The sequence below is a fragment of the Podarcis cretensis genome, assembly GCF_951804945.1.
Source record: "Podarcis cretensis genome assembly, chromosome: 8".
Lineage (NCBI taxonomy): Eukaryota > Metazoa > Chordata > Lepidosauria > Squamata > Lacertidae > Podarcis > Podarcis cretensis.
The window spans coordinates 50,691,590-50,711,332 of NC_137177.1; the positions used below are offsets into that span (position 1 = coordinate 50,691,590).

General features: G+C 44.7%; 3 protein-coding genes across 4 annotated transcripts; 2 read left to right on the top strand and 1 right to left on the bottom strand.

Moving 5' to 3' along the window:
• The first annotated feature begins 33 nt into the window (after nt 1-33).
• Nucleotides 34-8,063, top strand: TERF2 (telomeric repeat binding factor 2). Its single transcript, XM_079988063.1, has 9 exons — nt 34-266; nt 1,746-1,960; nt 2,555-2,641; nt 3,017-3,163; nt 3,841-4,226; nt 4,424-4,792; nt 5,453-5,529; nt 6,429-6,487; nt 7,174-8,063. Exons 1-9 carry the CDS (start codon nt 62-64, stop codon nt 7,330-7,332), a joined length of 1,704 nt encoding a protein of 567 aa, XP_079844189.1. The 5' UTR covers nt 34-61; the 3' UTR covers nt 7,333-8,063.
• A 3,471-nt stretch (nt 8,064-11,534) lies between these two features.
• TMED6 (transmembrane p24 trafficking protein 6) lies at nt 11,535-16,061 on the top strand. The gene is made up of 4 exons (XM_079988069.1): nt 11,535-12,253; nt 14,087-14,213; nt 15,043-15,194; nt 15,548-16,061. The coding sequence occupies exons 1-4, from the start codon at nt 11,939-11,941 to the stop codon at nt 15,779-15,781; spliced, it is 828 nt and encodes a 275-aa protein (XP_079844195.1). The 5' UTR covers nt 11,535-11,938; the 3' UTR covers nt 15,782-16,061.
• Nucleotides 16,062-16,375: 314 nt separating this feature from the next.
• On the bottom strand, nt 16,376-19,578 carry NIP7 (nucleolar pre-rRNA processing protein NIP7). 2 transcript variants are annotated; one of them, XR_013841826.1, is made up of 6 exons: nt 19,425-19,578; nt 18,661-18,747; nt 17,771-17,909; nt 16,896-17,036; nt 16,529-16,768; nt 16,376-16,467 (listed from the first exon to the last, which is right to left on the bottom strand). XR_013841826.1 is itself a non-coding variant. In XM_079988070.1 (5 exons), the coding sequence occupies exons 1-5, from the start codon at nt 19,478-19,480 to the stop codon at nt 16,649-16,651; spliced, it is 543 nt and encodes a 180-aa protein (XP_079844196.1). In that variant the 5' UTR covers nt 19,481-19,578; the 3' UTR covers nt 16,376-16,648. The 2 variants fall into 2 exon arrangements, 1 of the variants encoding a protein (XP_079844196.1); XM_079988070.1 differs by having other exon boundaries at nt 16,376-16,768.
• Between the last annotated feature and the right edge of the window lie 165 nt (nt 19,579-19,743).

Consider the following 19,743-nt stretch of genomic DNA (forward strand, 5'->3'; position numbering starts at 1 on the left):
TACGTCAGGGGAAGGACCCGTTAAATGTCGTCACTTACGCCAACGCCCCCTTCCCGGCGGGATGGCGCGCGGGAGAGGGAAGATGGCGGGCGGCGGCCCTGGAGCGTCTCTTGCTGCATCGCCCGAAGGAGCCTCGGAGGCTCGCGAAAAGGCCTTGGAGGAGGCGGTGAACCGGTGGGCCATCCTCTTCTACGCCCACCGGGCCCTTCAGGCTTTCCGGGCCGGCCGCAGCCAGGACTTTCGCCAGCTGCGCGACGTCATATACGGTGAGGAGACCAGTTTGTTTTACGAAAGGGGCATTTGGGGAACATTCTCGCTGGGTTAAATAACTGTAAACGTGAGTGTAAACAACTAATAATAATAATTTTATTAGTTATACGCCGCCCATCTGGCTGGGTTTCCTCAGCCACTCTGGGCGGCTCACAGCACATATCAGAACATACTAAAACATCAAGCATTAAAATATGTCACGTAATAGCCCTGGTTCCACTTATGTCACTGTTACTTATTTACATTTATATATTACATTTAATAGTCATTAGGTGTTTTCATTTAAGAAATAATGAACCTAAAGCAACTTAAAATATAATACAGTCTGTGTCCCTGGAACGTTTGTCATTTGCCTTTAGACATTAAGGGAAATAATAATAAATTTTTATTTATACCCCGCCCTTCCCGGTTCAGAAAACCGGGCTCAGGGTGGCTAACAAATTTAAAACAATTGTGATACAACAAAAAACAGCATAAAATACAGTATAAAAGCGTGAATAACAATACATTCAAAGTTCTAAAATCAGTTTTGGGGGAAATTCATCCAATAATGATTTTTAAAGAAAATGCACAAAGTACAACTAACCAACAGCACAGAACCCAGAAGGAAGGTCTGAAAACAGCCAGCTGTGATTCTCAGGAAGATGGTTAGGATACATACATCCCCCCTTAAATGAATGCTTCCTAAAGCCCATCACAGATGGTCAGGAGAAGGGTTAGGATCCCCCCCCCCAGGCCGCCTTTAGCCTCCTAAGTACCTGAAAACTTCAGAGCCTTCGTGAAATCTATTTCAGATTGGAGAATGTTGATGTGTGTATTAAGAGATTGAGTTTAATGAGTTTTGGGTGTGGCCTGTAGTTGAGTGTGATGGTTTCCAGAAGCCAACCATTAGGAATGGCCTAGCACCTTTGGAGTGTAGTTCTAAGAAACTCAACTACTGTACTTTACCATTCATTTTCTTACAGTAATTACTTCCGTGTGTCTATAAATATTTTAATGTTTCAATATTTTAATGTTGTATTTTAATTTTGTTTTTAAGTTGTAATCATTCAATTTGTTTTTATTATTGCTTATTAGCCACCCTGAGCCTGGCCTTGGCTGGGGAGGGCGGGGTATAAATAAAAAATATTATTATTATTATAAATAAAATTTGTACATACTGCATTTCTGCCCCACAAAACTAGAGCTCCAGCAAGATCTCTCACCACAAAGATTAAGACACTAAAAAAAAAAAAGTGTGTTTGTGTATATATAGATACTAAAAGATATTCAAGATCACACACAAAAAAACAAGAAAATGCAAAGTGACTCCTGGGCCAAAGGGCACGTTGGGATGAAGCTGTCTGTCTGTATATGGCCAGGGATACAATATATGGGACAGTGCTTTGGTGCCTTACCCAAGCCTCGTTACACCTGGTTTGCTGAACTATCTGATTTTGCTTAGTGGCTGTTTTGACTGTCTTGTTCTTCTCCAGCTGTGCTTGCAAGGCCCCTAGTGCTAGAGAAATGCATTGGCATTCAGCTGCGGATTATCCAGCTTCTGTCTAGGATTGAAGAAGATTGGACCATTGATACCAAGACCAAGTTAACACCTCTTGAATATGCCCTTGTTCTTTTGGATAAGATGAAGAATGAATTGGACATAGGCATTGATATAATACAAGAAATAAGAAATAAAATAAAGGAAGCAGTAAGTGTTAGCATTTCCTCTTCTGTAGGCACTGATTACTGTTTCTCAGCCTAGTTAGTATGAGGACAGCTGTCTTGAGTTTCAAAATGCAGTATATTTAGGAAAGGGTTTAATTAAGGTGCTAATTCAATGCCAGGATTAACTCTTGCCTGTTTTTCTCCATGCTTAAATTGGACTTTTAAATAAGTTCACAAAAATTAATAGAAGCAAGGAGGCACGATTCCTATATGTTGGGATGAAATGAAAGAGAAATGTCTCCTCAGAAGTGCCTGAGTTTATTGGAACTCAGCATGTTTTGAAAACCTGTTTCCTTCGGGGGCAATCCAGGAAAAGCTGGCTTCTGGACTTTCCTGAGGCATACATTATTTCAATGTTGTTAGCCTACAGACTTTTAAGTAACTTGCCTTACTTGATTTTTTTAAAATTCTTTAATAAGTGGTCTAATATTACACAATGAAAACACACATTGGGTTGAAAATGTGAAGCAGATCTAGAAAATTGCCAGAGGGATATCTCTCAAACAGTATCTTCTTAGATTAAGAACAGTCCCCCAAAGTCTTCCTTGCAAACCATTATTTTGTCTTTCTTCTCCAGGCTATTATAACCTGTTTAAAAAACAAAGAATATGAACAAGCCAGCAGGATCTTGAGGAAACACATGTCAAAGGACCCAAGTTCCCAGGTGAGCTTTCAGCAGGTATGAGTTCATGTCGCTGCTGTTGTTGAAATGTGCCTCTTATAGGGTCATTTCACTGCAAAGCAGAGTCATGGTTTGTCCTTCCCACATTCTCCAATTCAGTGAGTGTCTTAAATACTTGAGTTTATTGTCCCCCTTATGCAATGAGAAAAATTGCATCCACAAGCAGCCCATGTTGCTACAGATTGTGGTCCACATCTCTAGTCATCATTACTTTCATGCATTTTTTTACATTACCTAGATTGCTCTGGTAGTTTGGCTTGTTTTGTTTAAACTTCTAATGACTGCAAAAATTGCTTTTATCTCTGCCCTGTGCTGCAATTTGCTTGCAAGTACTGAAAAACATTTCCCCTTGCTTAGAAAATGAGGTCGATGTTCCAGAGCATCATCCGAGAAAAAAACTTCGCTCATCCAGCCATCTGGAACTTCTCCTATAAAGCTTTCCAGCAGAGAATACTTCTGTATTTAGAAAGCTGCTTGAGTGACTCTGAGCCCTTTCTCTTAGAGGTAAGCAAGGGTATGGAGTGCTGCTTGATTGAGATGTGGGATGTTCTAGTGGGAGTATAGCTTAGTAGTCGAACATCTACTTTGCATGCAGAAGGTCCCAAGTTCAATCCCTGGCATCTCTAGGTAGGACTGGGAATGTCCCCTACTTGAAACCCTGGAGAGCCGCTGTCACTCAATGTGTGGTGATAGGAAACTATATGAACCATTGGTCTGGCTTGGCAGAAGGCAGCTTGCTTTCTTCATATATTTCTGTGTGTTGCTGGAGCATTTCAATATCACCCACATTGCCACAGCAGAACTCTTGCCGTCTAAACACTGTGATCAAAAAAGTACATTCAGCACCTGAGGCTTAAGACAGAAGCCTCCCTGGCCAAACTATTATGTGTTTGGGAAATATTTTTGTGAAGAGCCAAGTACCCCACAGCAGAACAGCACAGGGCTCCAATGTCACATTTGACATATATCAAGCTTGTAATCTGACAATGTTTTGGACTAGCAATTCCCAACAGCTCCAGCATCATGAGGCTGTGCTCCAGCATCATGAGGCCCTACAATTAGGGGATTTGTAGGTAAAGCATCTTCAGGGCACCAGCTTGGGCATGGCTGCTGTATATAACTAGAAAAAATAAAAGTTGAGAAGTGTTCTCTAGTAACTGTGTTCACATTCTCTGTTTAAGATGGCAAAAAGGGATTCGGATGATCAGATAGAGACCAGGCTCAATCCTTTGGAAATGGCCAGCAAGGAGGAAATGGTGAAAGAAACCTCAGAGGTGGCAGCAGCAGATAATCCTGAATCTGTGGGAAGATCTGATGAGACTTTGGAAGAGCCCCGGCCTGAGGCAGGGCCTAGAAATACAGTGGAAGAACAGCCAAAGTCTATGGAGGGAGGCCGTGAGACAGTTGCAAAGCCTTTGATGGAGGCAAAGGGAGCTGTTTTGGAGCTTGCTAAAGTGGTTGATGAGTGCCAGGCAGCTTCAAAGCCTGAAGAAGAAACCAGTGGAGCTGCAGAGCCTGCTGTGGTTGCTGTTGCCACTGTCTCAGCAGTTTCCAGTGACTCTGACAGGTTAGCAGCCTATGGCCTCTTACAGTTTTGACTCCCTTTGCCATGCTGGGCAGCTGTTTTGCCATACAACTTCTGGCTCTCAGCACTCAGACTCAAATTGCACCTGCTGCCAGGGGAGCAAGGTCTTGGGGGTGAGGTCAGCAACATAAATTGGCAAAACTTGTGGAGCAACCTTCTGATGTTTCTTTATTTTGCAGATGCTCGCCTAAGAGGATGGGCTCGTATGGGTTTTCTACTCTGAGGGATGCTTTCAAGATCCTGTCCAATTCCCCAGATGCAGATGAAGAGTTTTCAAAACTGGACAAGTTGGACTGGACTTTCCCCAAGCCATGTTTGGCTTCTGATTTCCACGCAGCCAAGTGCCAAATGGGGAAGAACCGTGCTGCCTCCAGGCCGCACCCCAGTGAACGCTCAGTGTCCATAAGCACATTGGTTATGGGGTCAGAGAGCTGGGACCCCCCAACTTCCTGCCGAGTTCCATCCAAGAGGCCTGTGGCAACTTTGGTTGTCCGGCCTGCACAACCCCAAAAACCCACCCAGCCTGATGATACCTCCCGATATCCCAGGTAAGAGGCTATGACTGCTGTGGGGTCTGCTGGGGAACTGGCACAGCATGAGGCATTTGGTGCAACTTTCACCTTTGCAAGGAATCCATTAGAAGGCCTTAGGCCTCAGCCCAGAAGCTCCAAGGAAGGCAAAGGTGGTTTGCAGTGGTAGGGTTGCATCGCTGTGCATCTTCTCCCCCAGCTAGTAGAAGCAGATTGCGAGAGAATCTGGTTCACATACCTTGTCTTAATTTTTATTACTCAGATTGCAAAGATAGCAGAATTGACAATACGGTCTCTGGCCCCATTAAAGATTGCTAAACAAATTTATTGTGACAGAAACACCTGTGCCGGACTCTGCTTTGTCAGATGCCTGGAATGTTAGCTTCAGTTGCCAGACAGAAGGTAGAAAATGTTATTTCTCTCCCCCCTCCCTCCTTCCATCTGTACCAAGGATAAGGGTTTGTGTTTTTGCCACCAGCTATTTGCTCATATTTAAGCTGCCATAGGTCTCTGCAGTGGTGTGTTTGCTGTGACAAATTAGCCTCGCTCCTTTTCTGATACTTAACCCAGCATCTCCATAATCCTGGTTGTGTGCGACATTAATTGATGCAGCTCAGTCCCGTCTCATCTCCTTGTGGGGTAGGTCTTTCCTTACTTGTGTTTCTCTGTTCCATTCAGATTAGCAAAGAGGAGACTAATTTGTTTAAATCGGGATGAAGAAAAGGAGGTCTGGAGTGATGAGGATGAACTTTTTGGTAAGCAGCTAGTATCCTGTATACAGTAAGCAGAGGGATTTGGGGGCACAGCTCTTGGATCAGAAAAGTAAAATATTTGGACTACCTACTCCCAAGTGCGCAGCAGCAGCACTGACAAAATTACTGCCTTTAGCCTCAGACTGGCTTCTTGTTCTGCATGATGCTCAGTTGTAGCTCCATGCACTCTTCTAATTAAAGCAGCTGTGCAGTTTTGATGGCTTCTCACATTGCATTACCCAGTGACATCACAATGACATGGGGAAAAACATTGCCAGCATGGCAAGCAAAGAGAACTGCGGTCCTTCAGGAGGCTTGCTTAGGCAATGCGCAGACTAGCTAAAAGCAAAACTCTCAAAACCTGGTAAACATCTTGCAAAACAAAGTGATAAATTTTGTGAACCATGCTAGAATGAGATGGCAACTGTGAGTGAACATGGATGACTGTTTGCCACATAGTTTAGGGTTGCCATATCTTGAAGAGCAAAAAAGAGGACAGCCTGAGCCAGGGAAGGAAGTGCACCTACATTCTTCTTTTCTCAGCTTGGGCTGGCGGCAGCAGTGGTGTGTAGAGTTGGCCAAGCAATAAATGAATAAATAACCCCTCCCTACAACCCCGGACATTTCCTTTAAAATGTAAAGATCCCCCTGGATGCGCCTGTTGGCCCCCCAAAAGAGGACATGTCTGGGATGCCCTGGATGTGTGGCAACCCTAACATAGTTCCATCAGTAGTTGACTGTACACATCATGCCAAGGGCTGGGTGGAATTTGACCACTACTGTGGATTTCTGATGAGGTGCAGTAGTGGTAAAACCTCCCAACTGCTGAGCCAGTAGCAATAACCAGCTTACCAAGTGGTTCCATGCATCCCATAAAGTTTGTAAATGAATTTGTGTTTCAGAATCGAAGGAAGAAAGCAGCAGCAGCATCAACACTTCCCTCTTTGGTTCGAAAAAGAAGGTAACCAAGCCTACACCCAGTCCGGAGCTGAGCACTCCAGTGGGGAGAAATAGGCCTGCCTTGACAAGACCCCTCTAAATGGAGGCCAGTTGATGAGGACCCCCTCTCCCAAATGAAATAACTGATGAAATCCCCATTAATGGGAACATAGGAAGCTGCCATATGCTGAATCCTGGTCCATCTAGCTCGGTATTGTCTGTGCTACAGGGTTTCAGGCCAGGTGTCTCTTTCGTGGCTCTACCTGGAAATGTCACAGGTTTGAAGCTGGGATCTTCTGCATGTTCAACCACTGGACTAAGGGGCCTCTTCTAATTAATTAAATAATCAAGGGTCTTGGATACCCAGGTGTTTCAAAGAAGCCTGGGCAATCTCAGCACATTATATCTACTATATTTGATGGCCTCTTCAACCACACTTTAAGGAGGCAGAATTTTATTTTTATTACCCACATATTGCAGAAGGAGGACTAAGTGTGCCACCAAGTTGGGTTTAATGTCTTGAAATATGGGCTGGATATTTGCCTGCTGTGAGTTACTGGGCTACATGTCAGTGGCAATCCTCTGTTAGCAACAGCCATGGAACCATCTCCAGAGGGTGGGGTATCTGTCGTTCTGTCATGGGGACAAGGGGCAAGTCTTGCAGCACTTGATGGTTGCTCATGAGAGCCTATGCCCTCTTCTTTCTAGATCTGGACTTCAGAGGAGTCTCAGTGGATTAAGGAAGGCGTGAAGAAGTTTGGGGAAGGGAGGTGGAAAGCCATTTCCCAGGCATTCCCCTTTAAGAACCGCACTCCTGTGGCGATCAAGGACCGATGGCGGACTATGAAGAATCTGGGGCTCTTGTGAACCTGGGGGCAAGTGCCTGAGCTCCAACGCTATGTGGACACAGGGTGGGCCAGAGGTACTTTTGCAGTGTATTGCATTGGGCCAGCAGGCTGATAGCCACAATCTCTTAGCATCACTGGAGGCTTCTCCCTCTGCTTTCTGACATAGGCTCTCCCCCTTCATTTTGTTTCTTTTTTTTCCCTTTTAGTTTTCAGTACTGAAAATACAGATTCAACCTTGTGTAAACAATTGGTATGGAAAGTGCACGTTTTACAGTATAAAAAAATACGTCATTTCAATTTTTTATTTTCTTATAAATGTTATTTTTCACTGTAGGTCTGCTGTGATATTAATAAACTGGTATTATGCCATAATCATCTGGAGTACAAATGCTATAAATAAGGTTAAAGTAAAAAGATAGTAGAATAAGATATATTCTATCCACAAACAGGATGACATCATCTTACAGTCTCACGATAGGCAAACATTCTTATTTACTTGTGGAATCAAGTTACTTCAATTAGTTTTAATAACATACTATATAAAATCCCACCACACTGCTCCAAAATCCATAGGTTATGCCTGAACTTGAATTAATTGAAAACTAAATGTAATTTTTGCTGAAATTGCAGTGTTGTACATGTTTTTATACCACAAAATATTTCCAGTGTTGGAAAAGTGATGAGTTCTTTAGATAGTACATTTTTATTTGTACCTTGGAACATTGTTAAAATAAAAAGCTATGGAGTGAATTCAGTTGTTTCCTTTATTAGTGCTGTTAGTTCTATGTGATCCAGGGACCAAACAACTTGTATTCAAAAACAAGTCCACCAAAAATGTATATTTGTCCCCTTAGTGTCACATCGATGCCAACATAAGGGGCTTATAGTTGATGTGATGTTGGGGTGGAGTCCTATACCATCTGTGGAAGATAATGAGTGAAAGTTCTTTAATATTTGCAGACACTGACTTAAAGGGTTTCTTCATGCATATGCCTTTCTAAATTGAGTCTTCCATTGTTACTTTTACATCATATTCCCATCTTGATTTTAGGCTAGGCAAGTTCCCAAATTAGTTCTGTATTAAGTAACCATAAAATTTTGATACTACTTCCTTGCCTCCATTACCTAGTGGCACCTTGGATCATTCAAAATTAGTTGCATGTAATTTAACTATCAGATCCTTTAGTAAATGTTTAATTTGTAGAATTTGAAGCCTCTTTAAAGTTAATTCCCATTTTTGGTACATTTAAAGTTACTGGTCTTACTCCTGTAAAAAAAAAAAAATCACAGTCTGAAATAACCCAATTTTACCCTTTTCTTTATTTTAGCTTTAAAAGTATCAGTATCATCTTTCAGACTGGCATATGTCTGCAGAGAAGTGAGTGGTGAACAACCTGGGGAGAGTCAACTTCCATTTTTTCCATATCCTCAATTTAGTTTGTAAATATGGGTTATTCATTTGGGTGATAATTTTAAGGTTTTTGAAAGATAAAGCCCATAGCAGACCTAGGGCTATTTGTTTTTCTTCCAAATTGATCCATTTCTTACCATCCTTCATAATCATGAAAGCCTGCTGTCTCAATTGGAACGCGTCATGGTATACCGAGAGGTTTGCTAAACCCCAACAACTTTGATTTAAAAACAAAAAGAAAAGAAGATTTCATGGGCAACCTTGAAGACTTATCTTGAAATATGAAACAATTTTAGTTTGCCATTTGGACGTTGGAGAAAAGTAAGGAGGACCTGAAAGAGGGACAGAAAAGGGGAATTAACATGATATGTACTGCTGCAATAGAGCCTAAAATGGAAAGGTTAAATTTGTTCCATTTTTTAAAGTCCATGTTCATTTTTAAAATAATGGGATAATTCAGTTTAGATTCATGGTTCATGTTTTTTAGAATTGGCACACCCAAGTCTCCAAATGCAGAGCAGCACATAGGTGTATTAAGAATATGACAAGTGTGTATTTGAATCAGTGGTGGAAGACTGAAAAACATCATTGATTTTCCAGTGTTTATTTTTAAGCCTGCCACTTCACAAAAAGATGTTAATTCTTCCTTTAATGCACAGACTGACCCCTTAAGGCCTTTCATCATCACAACAATATCATCTGCATACATTGTCAACAGATGCTCTTCGCCCTTTCTCGAATATCCTTTTACATTTGGATTAAGACGTAAGATATTAGCAAATGGTTCAAAAGAGAAGACGAGGAGCAGTGGCCACAAGGGACAACATTTTTTTGTCCCTCTCCAGATTGCAATTGCTGAGGAGTCCATGTTATTAATTCTTAGAGTAGCTGAATTATTTGAATAGAGTTTAGCTATTGCAGTAATAAGATGATTGCCTAGTTGGCATGTCTGCAAAATGTTAAGAGATAACACCATTCCAAACCACCAAAGGCTTTGTAAATTTCTAAGGAACATAAATCCAAGAAGAGCAGTCTTATGTGATCCAAGATATGCCCAAGAGGTATGTTTCGTCTGTATGGATTAAATTCCTAATTATTAGATTTAAATGTGCAACTAAAATTGAGAAGAAGATAATCTGGTCCTGATTCAATAAGGTAATTGGCCTGTATGAGCACACCTGTGCTTTATCTCTGCCTGGCTTTAGAAGGACAGTTATTCTGGATCAGTGCCTATGTATCAGTGCCTGATTGCTCTTGACAGATGGATAAAGTTGACAAATATAAAGTGTTAGTAGGTCTCTGTATTTCTTAAAAAATGTGTTGCCAGCCCATCGGGTCAAGGGCTCATATACAGTATTTCAGTTTTTTTAATAGCTTGATCAATTTCTTCTGCAGAATGTTGTTGTGCTTTCTTTATGAGAGGTTTGATAACACATCTCACTTAATTTTTTTCAGGTAAAGGGTTATTTGGGTTATATAGCTCTTTATAAAACTCTATAAACATATTGCTAATCTGATTTTAGTCATGAGTGAAAGTTCCATATTTAAAGTAATTATTTAAATAAATTGATTACTTTTGATAGCCCTGGCTAGCATTTGGAATGTTTATTACCATGTGAGTCAAAAGTTATATGAACAACGAGCATGGATTTGCCTATTCTCTCCATATATAACACTTCTAATTCTGATCTTTTGTGTTCCAATTTTCTAAGGATTTCATTAGAACCTGTTTCAAAGTGTTTCCCCCCCCCAACTTCTGTATTTCATGTTCCTTTAACAGGCGCTGCTTCCCATGATAATTAAAAGGAATCTCCATCATGCTATTTGGTTTGGCACTAGCATTCCAGGCGTTCTGGGGCAGGACAAAGGTGTTGCTAGTTGTTCTCCTATTGGGGCAGATTGTTCCTGTCACCACTGCTTTTCCTGTTACTTTTTTTAGCTGGTGGTACTGCTTGAACTTCAAATGTGTTGGAGGACATGCTGGCTTCTGTGAGTCCAAGAAGCGGTTGATTGTGTAGCGTGGATGGAACCAGACACAAGTGCAAAATGGGTTGTGGCTGTGCTTTCCCTCTGCCTCACCACCAAAACTACACAGATCTTGAAAGTGGTTAGCTTTTTTTCCCATGAGCAGATTTTATCCCAGAGGGGCCCTCCTCTCTTATCTCAGCTGCTGGGAAAACTTCTTCCTGCGATACACACTTTGTCCTTCAAGCACCAGCTGCTACAAGCAAGCAAAGTTTGTGCTTTGGGAGAACTTTTGAGTAACAAGGAGACAAGAAGGATTTGCGCTGAAGTGGGTGGAATGGAATGCAGCCACACTCTGGGCAAAGAAAAGGGCAAACTAGTTAGGGCAGTTTTTCCCAACAAAGGGCTTTATTGGAAAGAGATACTATTTAAATCAAACTGCAGTCTTGGGACTTAAAATGCAGTATGTGTGAGTTGCAGTAATGAAAGTGTGACCTGCTTACCCTCTAGTATAGCAGATTTGTTTGCTCTGTGCTTTTTGCTGTTGGGTAACCTGCCTTCGTCTGAGACGGAATAGATATGACCATTTCCTGTTGCCTTTTAGCATAAAGGCATCAGAAGAGCCCTGCAGCAGCTGAATAATCTGGTCAAATAGGGACCCATCTAGTCCAGCACCTGGTTTTCAAAGTGGCCAGCCAAATGCCCCAACAGGAAACCTGCAGCAAAGAGTACCAGTGTGGTGGTTGAATTAGCCAGAATGTCAGGCTGAGGGACTGGTTCCAGCCAGGTTCAAAGCATTGAGCAGGAAAACTCCCTGGGTCAGCCTGGTCCAGGCAGCCTCTCAACCTCACAGGGTGGTGGTTATGAAAAAGATGGTGTTGGAGGAACCAGGTATGCCACCTGGAGATCTTAGGAGGAAAGGTGAGGAATCAATGTTCTGTCTGCCCCTCGGCTGCCTCACCTGTACAGGGCCTAGTGCTCTGCTGCTCAACTGCTGCAAGAGGCTTGTGCTTGAAGGAACACTTTACCACAGCCTCCCCTAGCCTCCAGATCTCTTGGACTACAGGTTACATCAGCACAACCATCTGAGACTAGGGCTGATGGGAATTGCAGTCCAAGAAGTCTGGCAAGCAGCAGGTAGGGGGAGGAACTGCTTTCCACTGAGCTCACTCCGCGTGTCCTTAAGGCATTGACTGCTTCCTTGAGGAATGAAGAGTTGATTCAGCAGCAAGCTGCACAAACACAGGGCATGAGGGTGGAGTTAATGATTACCAGCTGCCAGCATGCTGGACTCCAGCTCTGGCACTTGCCTCCAGCCAAGCTCAGCTACCTTCCCTGTGGCAAGATGCTTGCAGTGTTACCTGTGGCTGCAATGGTGGGCTTGTTGGTGGGGGGGCTGGAACTTGCCCAAGCCCGCAAGTCTGAACCTCTGAGTGGTTCCAGCGACCAGCCTCTTTTCCGTGGGGCGGACCAGTACAACTTTGGCATTGTCATCCCTGCAGGCAGCATAGAGTGCTTCTGGCAATTTGCCCATCAGAGCGGCTTTTTCTACTTTAGCTATCAGGTGGGTGCCGGTGGAGGGGGTGCTGCGCAAAATCCAAGGGTTGTGCTGTGGTCAAGGGGGGACAATAATGAGCAGCCAGATTCTCTAGTAGCAGCAGAACCAGGGAAAGGGGTTTAGCTTGGGGAAGAGCATCTGCTTTGCACATAGGTCTCAGCTTCCACCCCTGATATTTTGAGGGAGGGCTGAAAAAATTTCCCTGGCTGAAGCCCTGGAGAGCCACTGTCCGTCAAACTGAGAGAATAATAATCTAGTTTGGACCTATGATCCAATTTAGCATAAGGCAAGTTCCTATGTTTGTAACTAGCATCCCCCAGAATGCAAACTGGGAATCTTGCATTATCTTATTGGTTGTCATGAACCCCTAAAGTATCAATAGTCAAGCCAGATTCTTTCATTGCACCTTAAAGAACTTGGTCAGGTTTAACTATCTTGCCCAGTTGAGAATACCTAGCCCTAGCCTGCATGATGGAAGGGCTGAGGGGCATTGCAATCCAAAACATATGGAAAGTACAAGGGTTACATGGACGGGGAAGGCTGGTGGCATTGCTGAGTGTGCTTTTTAGATTCTAGATTTTCCAGAAGTGCCATTCATCCATAAAGATGATTTAGTGACTTCCTGAAAGGAACCTTCTCTCACTCTTGGGTTTGCCAGTGCTGAGGTCTCTGCCAAAGACCTCCCTTTAGGTGCCAACTATAAAACTGGAGCCTTCTTAAACTCTTTACAGTGGTACCTCAGGTTACAAATGCTTCAGGTTACAGACTCTACTAACCCAGAAGTAGTACCTCAGGTTAAGAACTTTACTTCAGGATAAGAACAGAAATTGTGTGGCGGCAGCGGGAGGCCCCATTAGCTAAAGTGGTACCTTAGGTTAAGAACAGTTTCAGGTTGAGAACGGACCTCCGGAACGAATTAAGTTCTTAACCCGAGGTACCACTGTATTTCTAAACTGCCTTGACGATCCAGCCTCAATGGTGGGTCAGCACAAGCACCTTGGCAGTCTCCTGTCATGGCACTAGGCCTCAAGCCAGAAACTTTCAGCTCCACTTTCCTCTTGGTAAACTGGATTGATCTGAAGGTGAACAAGACCATGACCATGCTGTAAATCCAGTCATGATGCAGGAGCTGGAGGCAGGAGGGTGATTCAGCTGGCACCGTGACTGGTTGATTCTAGTTGAGATTGGAAGGAAGAATATTTTTGTTTCTTAGCAAGGGTCTAGAACAAAAATGTGGGGTTATTGCATGGGCCAGTTTCCAAGGAAACAGCTCAGCTTCCTCCAGACACAGTTCATGGGGAGGCATCCGACCCTGAAAGTGGAAGGGTAAGGCACTCGCATATATTTGCCACCCACCAAGGCAGGGGTTAAGGGCTACCAGCAAGAAGTGGGTTGACTGGTGGTGGCAGGTCATCTTGCTAGTTGCCCACTCCTACACTAAGTGCACTAGAAACTTTGTAGACAACTGCAATTCCTGTCTCATCATCTGCCTGCAGAGATTTGTGAAGACACATATTCAGCATGTAACCTGTTGCTTTGAAAGTCCAATGACTAAACTGTTTTGTCTGACTCTCTTGTGCATGCTCTCATGAAATTGCTGCTTTTGCGAGACCTCTCCTTGCCGTGTGTGTGTGTACCAGCAGCATAACTGATAGGTACATCGTGCCTTCCAATATGGAAATGGCAGCTCCATTTGCCTTCTGTAGCTGAATACTTGCACAGATAAGCTCTTGCATCTAAGAAACCAAAAACAAGAAAGTGGCAGGTAACATGGTTATAGCATTACCAATGCCATCCCATTTCTTGTCCTGTCCTATCCCTATCCTATCTTGGTTTCAGGTGCAGTGGTCTTCAGGTCTTGGACATGACCAACACATCCTGGCAACTGCAAATGACCCCAATGGGCTCCACCTTGGCACCTCCCAGGATACACGGGGACAGATCAACTTCCAAACCAAGGAAACAGGTGCCTCCCTCTCTGTACACACAGCCATATCAAGAGTGCTTTCTAGACTCCCAGAACTGGCTCAGGTGCAGCCTCCAAGCAAAATAGGTGATCCTGAACATGCAGTGAGCACGTCCCCCATTGCGGACTCTCCTCCCATAAAGCCACCTTGAACTGGGTGCTCAAAGGCTGGGTTCTGAAATAGAAAACCTGTTTAGTTATAACCTCACAGGAGGAAAAACCTCTGGGCCCATGGCTCAGCAGGAGAGCATCAGATTTGAAGACCCAAGATTCAATTCCAACTATGTCTAGGCAAGTTTAGACAATGCTGAACTAGGTGATCCAATGGTCTTATTTGGTGTAAGGCAGCTTTTTATATTCTGTGAGACACACCTACCACCTTCCCCAAAGATATGAGGCTAGTAACTATGAATGATGTTCAGAAAGCGCTCTAGAAATGACAGGCGCTCTCTCTCTCTCCTGACCGCTTTTTATTCCCCCCAAAGCAAGTTGAAAGCAGATTGGTTAGATGAGCACAAGCATAATCTCCCTTGCTACCTGCCACCCCATCTCTTCCTCCTCCATTTATGTTTTCTTTTTAGAGGGATGGACAACAACCAGGGAATCCCAGAAAAACTTTGGCTCTAATCACATTATTGTATACGAGGGCTAAGCAAGCTATCTTTAAATGACACGGCTACCCCTTTTAAATTGTAGGCTATCTTCTCAAGAAAGGGGCACGTTCAGTCTCTCTTACAGACCTGAATTCAAACTGCATTACTCACACCCAACACCAGAAGGCCTTAAATGCTGCTAGTTCACCTGGCACAAGCTTAACTCTTTCTTGCAGGCTTCTATCAGCTCTGTCTGAGCAATCGGTACAACCACTTTGGCTCCGTGCAGGTCTACCTCAACTTTGGGGTCTTCTATGAGGGCTTTGATCTACAAACTCCACAAGAAGCTGAGAGGAAAAGACTTAATGACACACTGGATGCAATTGAGGTAACTTATTAAAGAACTAAAAATAAATAAGGTAGCAGTGATAAAGCTGGGAGCTATTTGGAACCTCCAGGGCTGGGGGGAAATGGGACAGACATGATCTCCTTCATGCTTGATGCAGCCTGGATATTTTATTTATTTTTTACCCACCTGAGTCTGACAGCTGTTAGGAAGAAGGACAGGCATCCGTTCCTTTCAGGCTGTGAAGGAAAGAGCTCCCCATGGTTGGCCAGACAGCTGGTTGCCAGAAGCAGCAATCTGTAGCCTAAGTGAAGTATCTTTTCAAAGCCACAGCAGGGCCAAGGACAGACATCTGGGACTGAAGAGCTTTCCCTGCTCCACTCTTTTGTTAACAGGAGAGCACCAAAAAACTGCTGAACGGCATCTTCCAAATGTGGCGCTACTACAGTTTTAGTCGGATGAAGAGCACCTCAGACTACTTCCTTCTGGAGTCCAATTACAACTACGTGAACTGGTGGTCAGCGGCCCAGAGCCTGGCCATTGTTCTCTCTGGTGTCCTGCAACTCTACTTCCTCAAGCGCCTCTTCACCACACAGCCCACCACAGCCACCAACAAGCCACGGTGCTGAGGCTGCTTCAGAAGGCTATTTATGCCAGGCTGAAAAGCCAAATTGCTCTCTCCTTGCCACCCTCTTAACACCCAACTGACTAAATACCTGCAAGCAGCAAAGGAGAGCAAGGGCACGTCCACCTGTTGGTGCGGCTTCTTTTTTGGTGGGGGGAGGGGTGTTGGCTGAAAAATCCAAGTATTCCTCCAGAGGAGCCACAGCGGGTTGGTTGACTTGAAATGAAAACTGCCCCAAGTTAAAATAAAATGACTCAAAATACGGGAGTCCTGCTGCAACCACAGCATAGGTATGTGAGATTTTTACATTGAGCAAGAGGTACATTAAGGGCATAGTTAGTAAATGGGGGTGCGCATGCAGGCACACATGATCTCCACCACCACCAAACACAAGATTCCTTCCTCTTCCTTTAGAGGCAGACAGCTTGGAAGCAAAGGCAGCTACAGCAGGGAAGGTGGGAGGAAAAGAGAACTTCTAGCTTTTGGTTCTCCATGGCTTTGTGAAACACCTCTGGTTCCCCAGCCCCAAAGCCCAGGGCAAAATAAAAGAGGCTGTAATGTAACCAGTTCCCTGAACATCAGATGAATCAAGACAATGAAAGGATAAAAATGAAATAGCTTTACTGTGTCAGAATTGTAGCTGTGTCCCTAGAACTGCCAGGCCTACAGCTACATCCCAAAGTTTTGTGACTCATCTACAGTCTCACTGTGGCCATCAGAAGGTAGATAGATATTTTGCTGGCAGTTTAACAACCTACACAGTTGTGCCTTCCACAGTCTGCATGAAAAGGGGCACAGGCTGGTTGAAAGCCTGCAGCTTCTATCTGAGGAGGGTGGGAAAGTCAGTCTTTGGGGCTTTCTGCCCTGCCATTTATGTCAGCGTCTCTTCATGCCGTATGTATTCTCCAATATCCGCTTGGTGAAAAACCACGATCGCCATGGGGTCCACTTTCCGGCACTCCTGGGTGGACTTGGCTGCCACTCCAAAGCCCTAAGAAGGTCAATTGGAACAAGGAAGGCATTAAGACCTTGGAGGGGCATTGTCTTAACTTCAAATTCACTCAGGTCCAACCATCCAACCCACCCACCCACCCACCTACCCACTAAGTGTCACTCACCAGGGGGACGTCAGCCATGGAATATACCACCACACCCTGGTACTGGGCAGTGCTCTCTGTGATGCGCCCCAAGCCAGACTTCAGTATGTGGTTCCCATAAAGGAAGGACTGCTCTGCCCCAGGCTTCACCCACACTTTGTACTGCATGAGAAAAAAAATGAGAGATATCCTCTTTGAGTTACATTAAATGTACCACTACACCTGTTCCCTTTCTTGTCCTCCTTAGATTAGCACAAGGAAAAAAAATACCCTCCTTCCCAATAAACAGCTAGCAGGTCCCCACCCCACACAGCACTACAGGTGTTTTGACATTTTTGGTAGGCTAGGTAAAGATAAAGGGACCCCTGACGGTTAGGTCCAATTGCAGACGACTCTGGGGTTGCAGTACTCATCTCGCTTTATTGGCCGAGGGAGCCGGCGTACAGCTTCCGGGTCATGTGGTCAGCATGACTAAGCCACTTCTGGCGAAACCAGAGCAGCGCATGGAAACGCCATTTACAGTAGTGCCTCGCAAGACGAAATTAATCCGTTCCGCGAGTCTCTTCGTCTAGCGGTTTCTTCGTCTTGCGAAGCAAGCCCATTGACGGCTTAGCGCTATTAGCGGCTTTGCGGATAAGCAGATAAGCGGCTTAGAAAAAGGGGGGGAAGGGAAAAAAACCCGCAGGAACTCGCAAGACATTTTCGTCTTGCGAAGCAAGCCCATAGGAAATTTGTTCTGCGAAGCACCTCCAAAACGGAAAACCCTTTCGTCTAGCGGGTTTTCCGTCTTGCGAGGTATTCGTCTTGCGGGGCACCACTGTACCTTCCCACCAGAGCGGTACCTATTTTGGTAGGATAGTGCCCCTCAAATAAATGGTCCTCTGTGCCATCTTTACCTTGGCGTAGGGAGCAAGGTAATCGAGGGCAGTGATGTGTAGTCGGAACTTCTGGCTCTTGGTGAACTTTCCAAAGCAGGTGCCGAGAGACACCAGATTCTCCCGGGGGATGTTTGTAGCAAGCTTCAGAATCTTCTCACTAAGAAACAGAAAGCAAAGACTTATCATTAGGACTCTGTGTCTCCAGATTCAGAAGCTCCGAAGTCATCATAAGAGCATCACTGAAACATGCTGTGGCCTGAGGCACACTCCAAGTACCTGCAGCCAGTATTGTGGCTTTTTGGTCATATGCTTCCATAGGGGAGATGGGAAGCTTTAAAGTACCTAAACCAAATCAGGGATACTGATGATGGAAAAGGCAGGTTTGGGGATTTAATCCAAGCAACCCTAAAACAAGCAAGACCTCGTAGCCACTCCTCGTCCCCAAATACAATGTGTTGCACTTGTGCTGGAAGTGATAAAATGTGCCAAAAGCTGGATCAGACAAGACGGGAGCTCAGAGTTAAATTATGAGACCAAGTCCCTCCTCTCTGTCCTTCATTTGCATATGAAAGACTGTCCATGAGTACAGCTTCCCTTAGTTCAGTTCTGCTCCTTTTACATCTTTTGCTCTTCTGCTGCTAAAAACACAAGGGAAACAAGATCTCTTTCCCAGCACCTTGCAGCTCTGTAGTGAGAACAAGCAGCATCTTACAAAAGAAAACAGGCACTTTCCCCCATAGATGCCTCTACTCTTCTCCCCACCCACAGAGACGTGGGTACATTCTGGAAGAGGAAGAGAGCCTTACACATGTTCAAAGATCCATCCTTTTATTTTTACTTAATGTGTGTTATGGATGAAGGTGTTAACATTAATAACATGCCCCAGGGTGTATGTAGGGCCTCCTCACCTGAGGTAATAGACTCGGTCCTTGTGCAGGCGGAAGCAGTAGGCACCATCTGGCCGGTCAACCAGGAGCTGGATGTTCTCACCAATACTTAAAAAGGTTGGAACAAAGAGACACACTGTCAGCCAATCCCCACAAAACATGAGAACAGCCCTCTTATGCTAGATTTGACCAAATGCCCAATTAGTTCAGCCTCCTCCTCCTGGCAAAAGCAAGTCAAATGCCTGCAGGGAGCCAGCAAGCAGGGGTGGAGAACAGCAGCCATTTCTAAGACATACTACCTCTGTATATGAAGACTTCAATTTTAAACTATTGTACTGACTTCCCTATAACCCCTGTAATTATTTTTCTGCATTAAACACGACCCATCTAGTTCTCCTGCTGTTGTCCCCCTGCTAGCGGTATTCCGTGGCAAGAAGATTAAGAAGAGCTATTCCACACTGGTACAGTCTGTCTGAGAAGGTGGGTGCCCCCTTCCTCACAGCAGAGCATTGGTTGCTGCCTGCCTATAATGTTGTGAGTCTCTACATCCATTGGGGTGAGCTAGAGGACCTTTGCGGCATCTTCCACCGCTATGGTTCAATGACGCTTCCATTTTACTTTCTGGGCCAACAGCAAGAGACAGACTTCCCCTCCTTCACTGATTTCTCTAATTCCCTCTGGAAGTCCATTGGGTGGGGATCCGCATATCTTGTGTCAGTGAGTTCCATGGGTTAATCATAAAGCCTAATGAACCCAGAGAACACAAGTGCCGCCACCCCGCTTACTATTTGGAGAGTTTCTCGAAGAGCGCGCGCGTTTCTTCCTCCGTGAGGGGCCGCATCGCACCTCCCGAGACAGACGCCGGAGACCCGCGTGGTTCCAATTCAGGGAAGCCTCGGATCAAAGACGCGAAGCGGAAGTTGCAACACCAAACTAAGTTCGGGTGTCCTACACTCATAGGCTCCCCTCTCTAGGCTGACACCCAGAAATATGTCTATGGTCACAATAGAGTGCAAGTGTCGGAGCGTCGTTGCGTGACCTCCCGGCACGTCATACGAACACAGAGGTTTCGGGCAGAGCGGCACCCGGATCTGCCACGGAGGA

Bases quoted from the DNA above. Each gene is read 5' to 3' on its own strand.
- TERF2 (XM_079988063.1), top strand. From the start codon at position 62: ATGGCGCGCGGGAGAGGGAAGATGGCGGGCGGCGGCCCTGGAGCGTCT. The intron at 3,164-3,840 runs GTAAGCAAGGGT...TCTCTGTTTAAG, and splicing joins CTGAGCCCTTTCTCTTAGAG to ATGGCAAAAAGGGATTCGGA. The intron at 4,227-4,423 runs GTTAGCAGCCTA...TTTATTTTGCAG, and splicing joins GTTTCCAGTGACTCTGACAG to ATGCTCGCCTAAGAGGATGG.
- TMED6 (XM_079988069.1), top strand. From the start codon at position 11,939: ATGAGGGTGGAGTTAATGATTACCAGCTGCCAGCATGCTGGACTCCAG. The intron at 14,214-15,042 runs GTGCCTCCCTCT...TCTTTCTTGCAG, and splicing joins CTTCCAAACCAAGGAAACAG to GCTTCTATCAGCTCTGTCTG. The intron at 15,195-15,547 runs GTAACTTATTAA...TTTTGTTAACAG, and splicing joins ACACACTGGATGCAATTGAG to GAGAGCACCAAAAAACTGCT.
- NIP7 (XM_079988070.1), bottom strand. From the start codon at position 19,480: ATGCGGCCCCTCACGGAGGAAGAAACGCGCGCGCTCTTCGAGAAACTC. The intron at 18,748-19,424 runs GTAAGCGGGGTG...AACCTTTTTAAG, and splicing joins TTCGAGAAACTCTCCAAATA to TATTGGTGAGAACATCCAGC. The intron at 16,769-16,895 runs GTGAGTGACACT...TGACCTTCTTAG, and splicing joins CCATGGCTGACGTCCCCCTG to GGCTTTGGAGTGGCAGCCAA.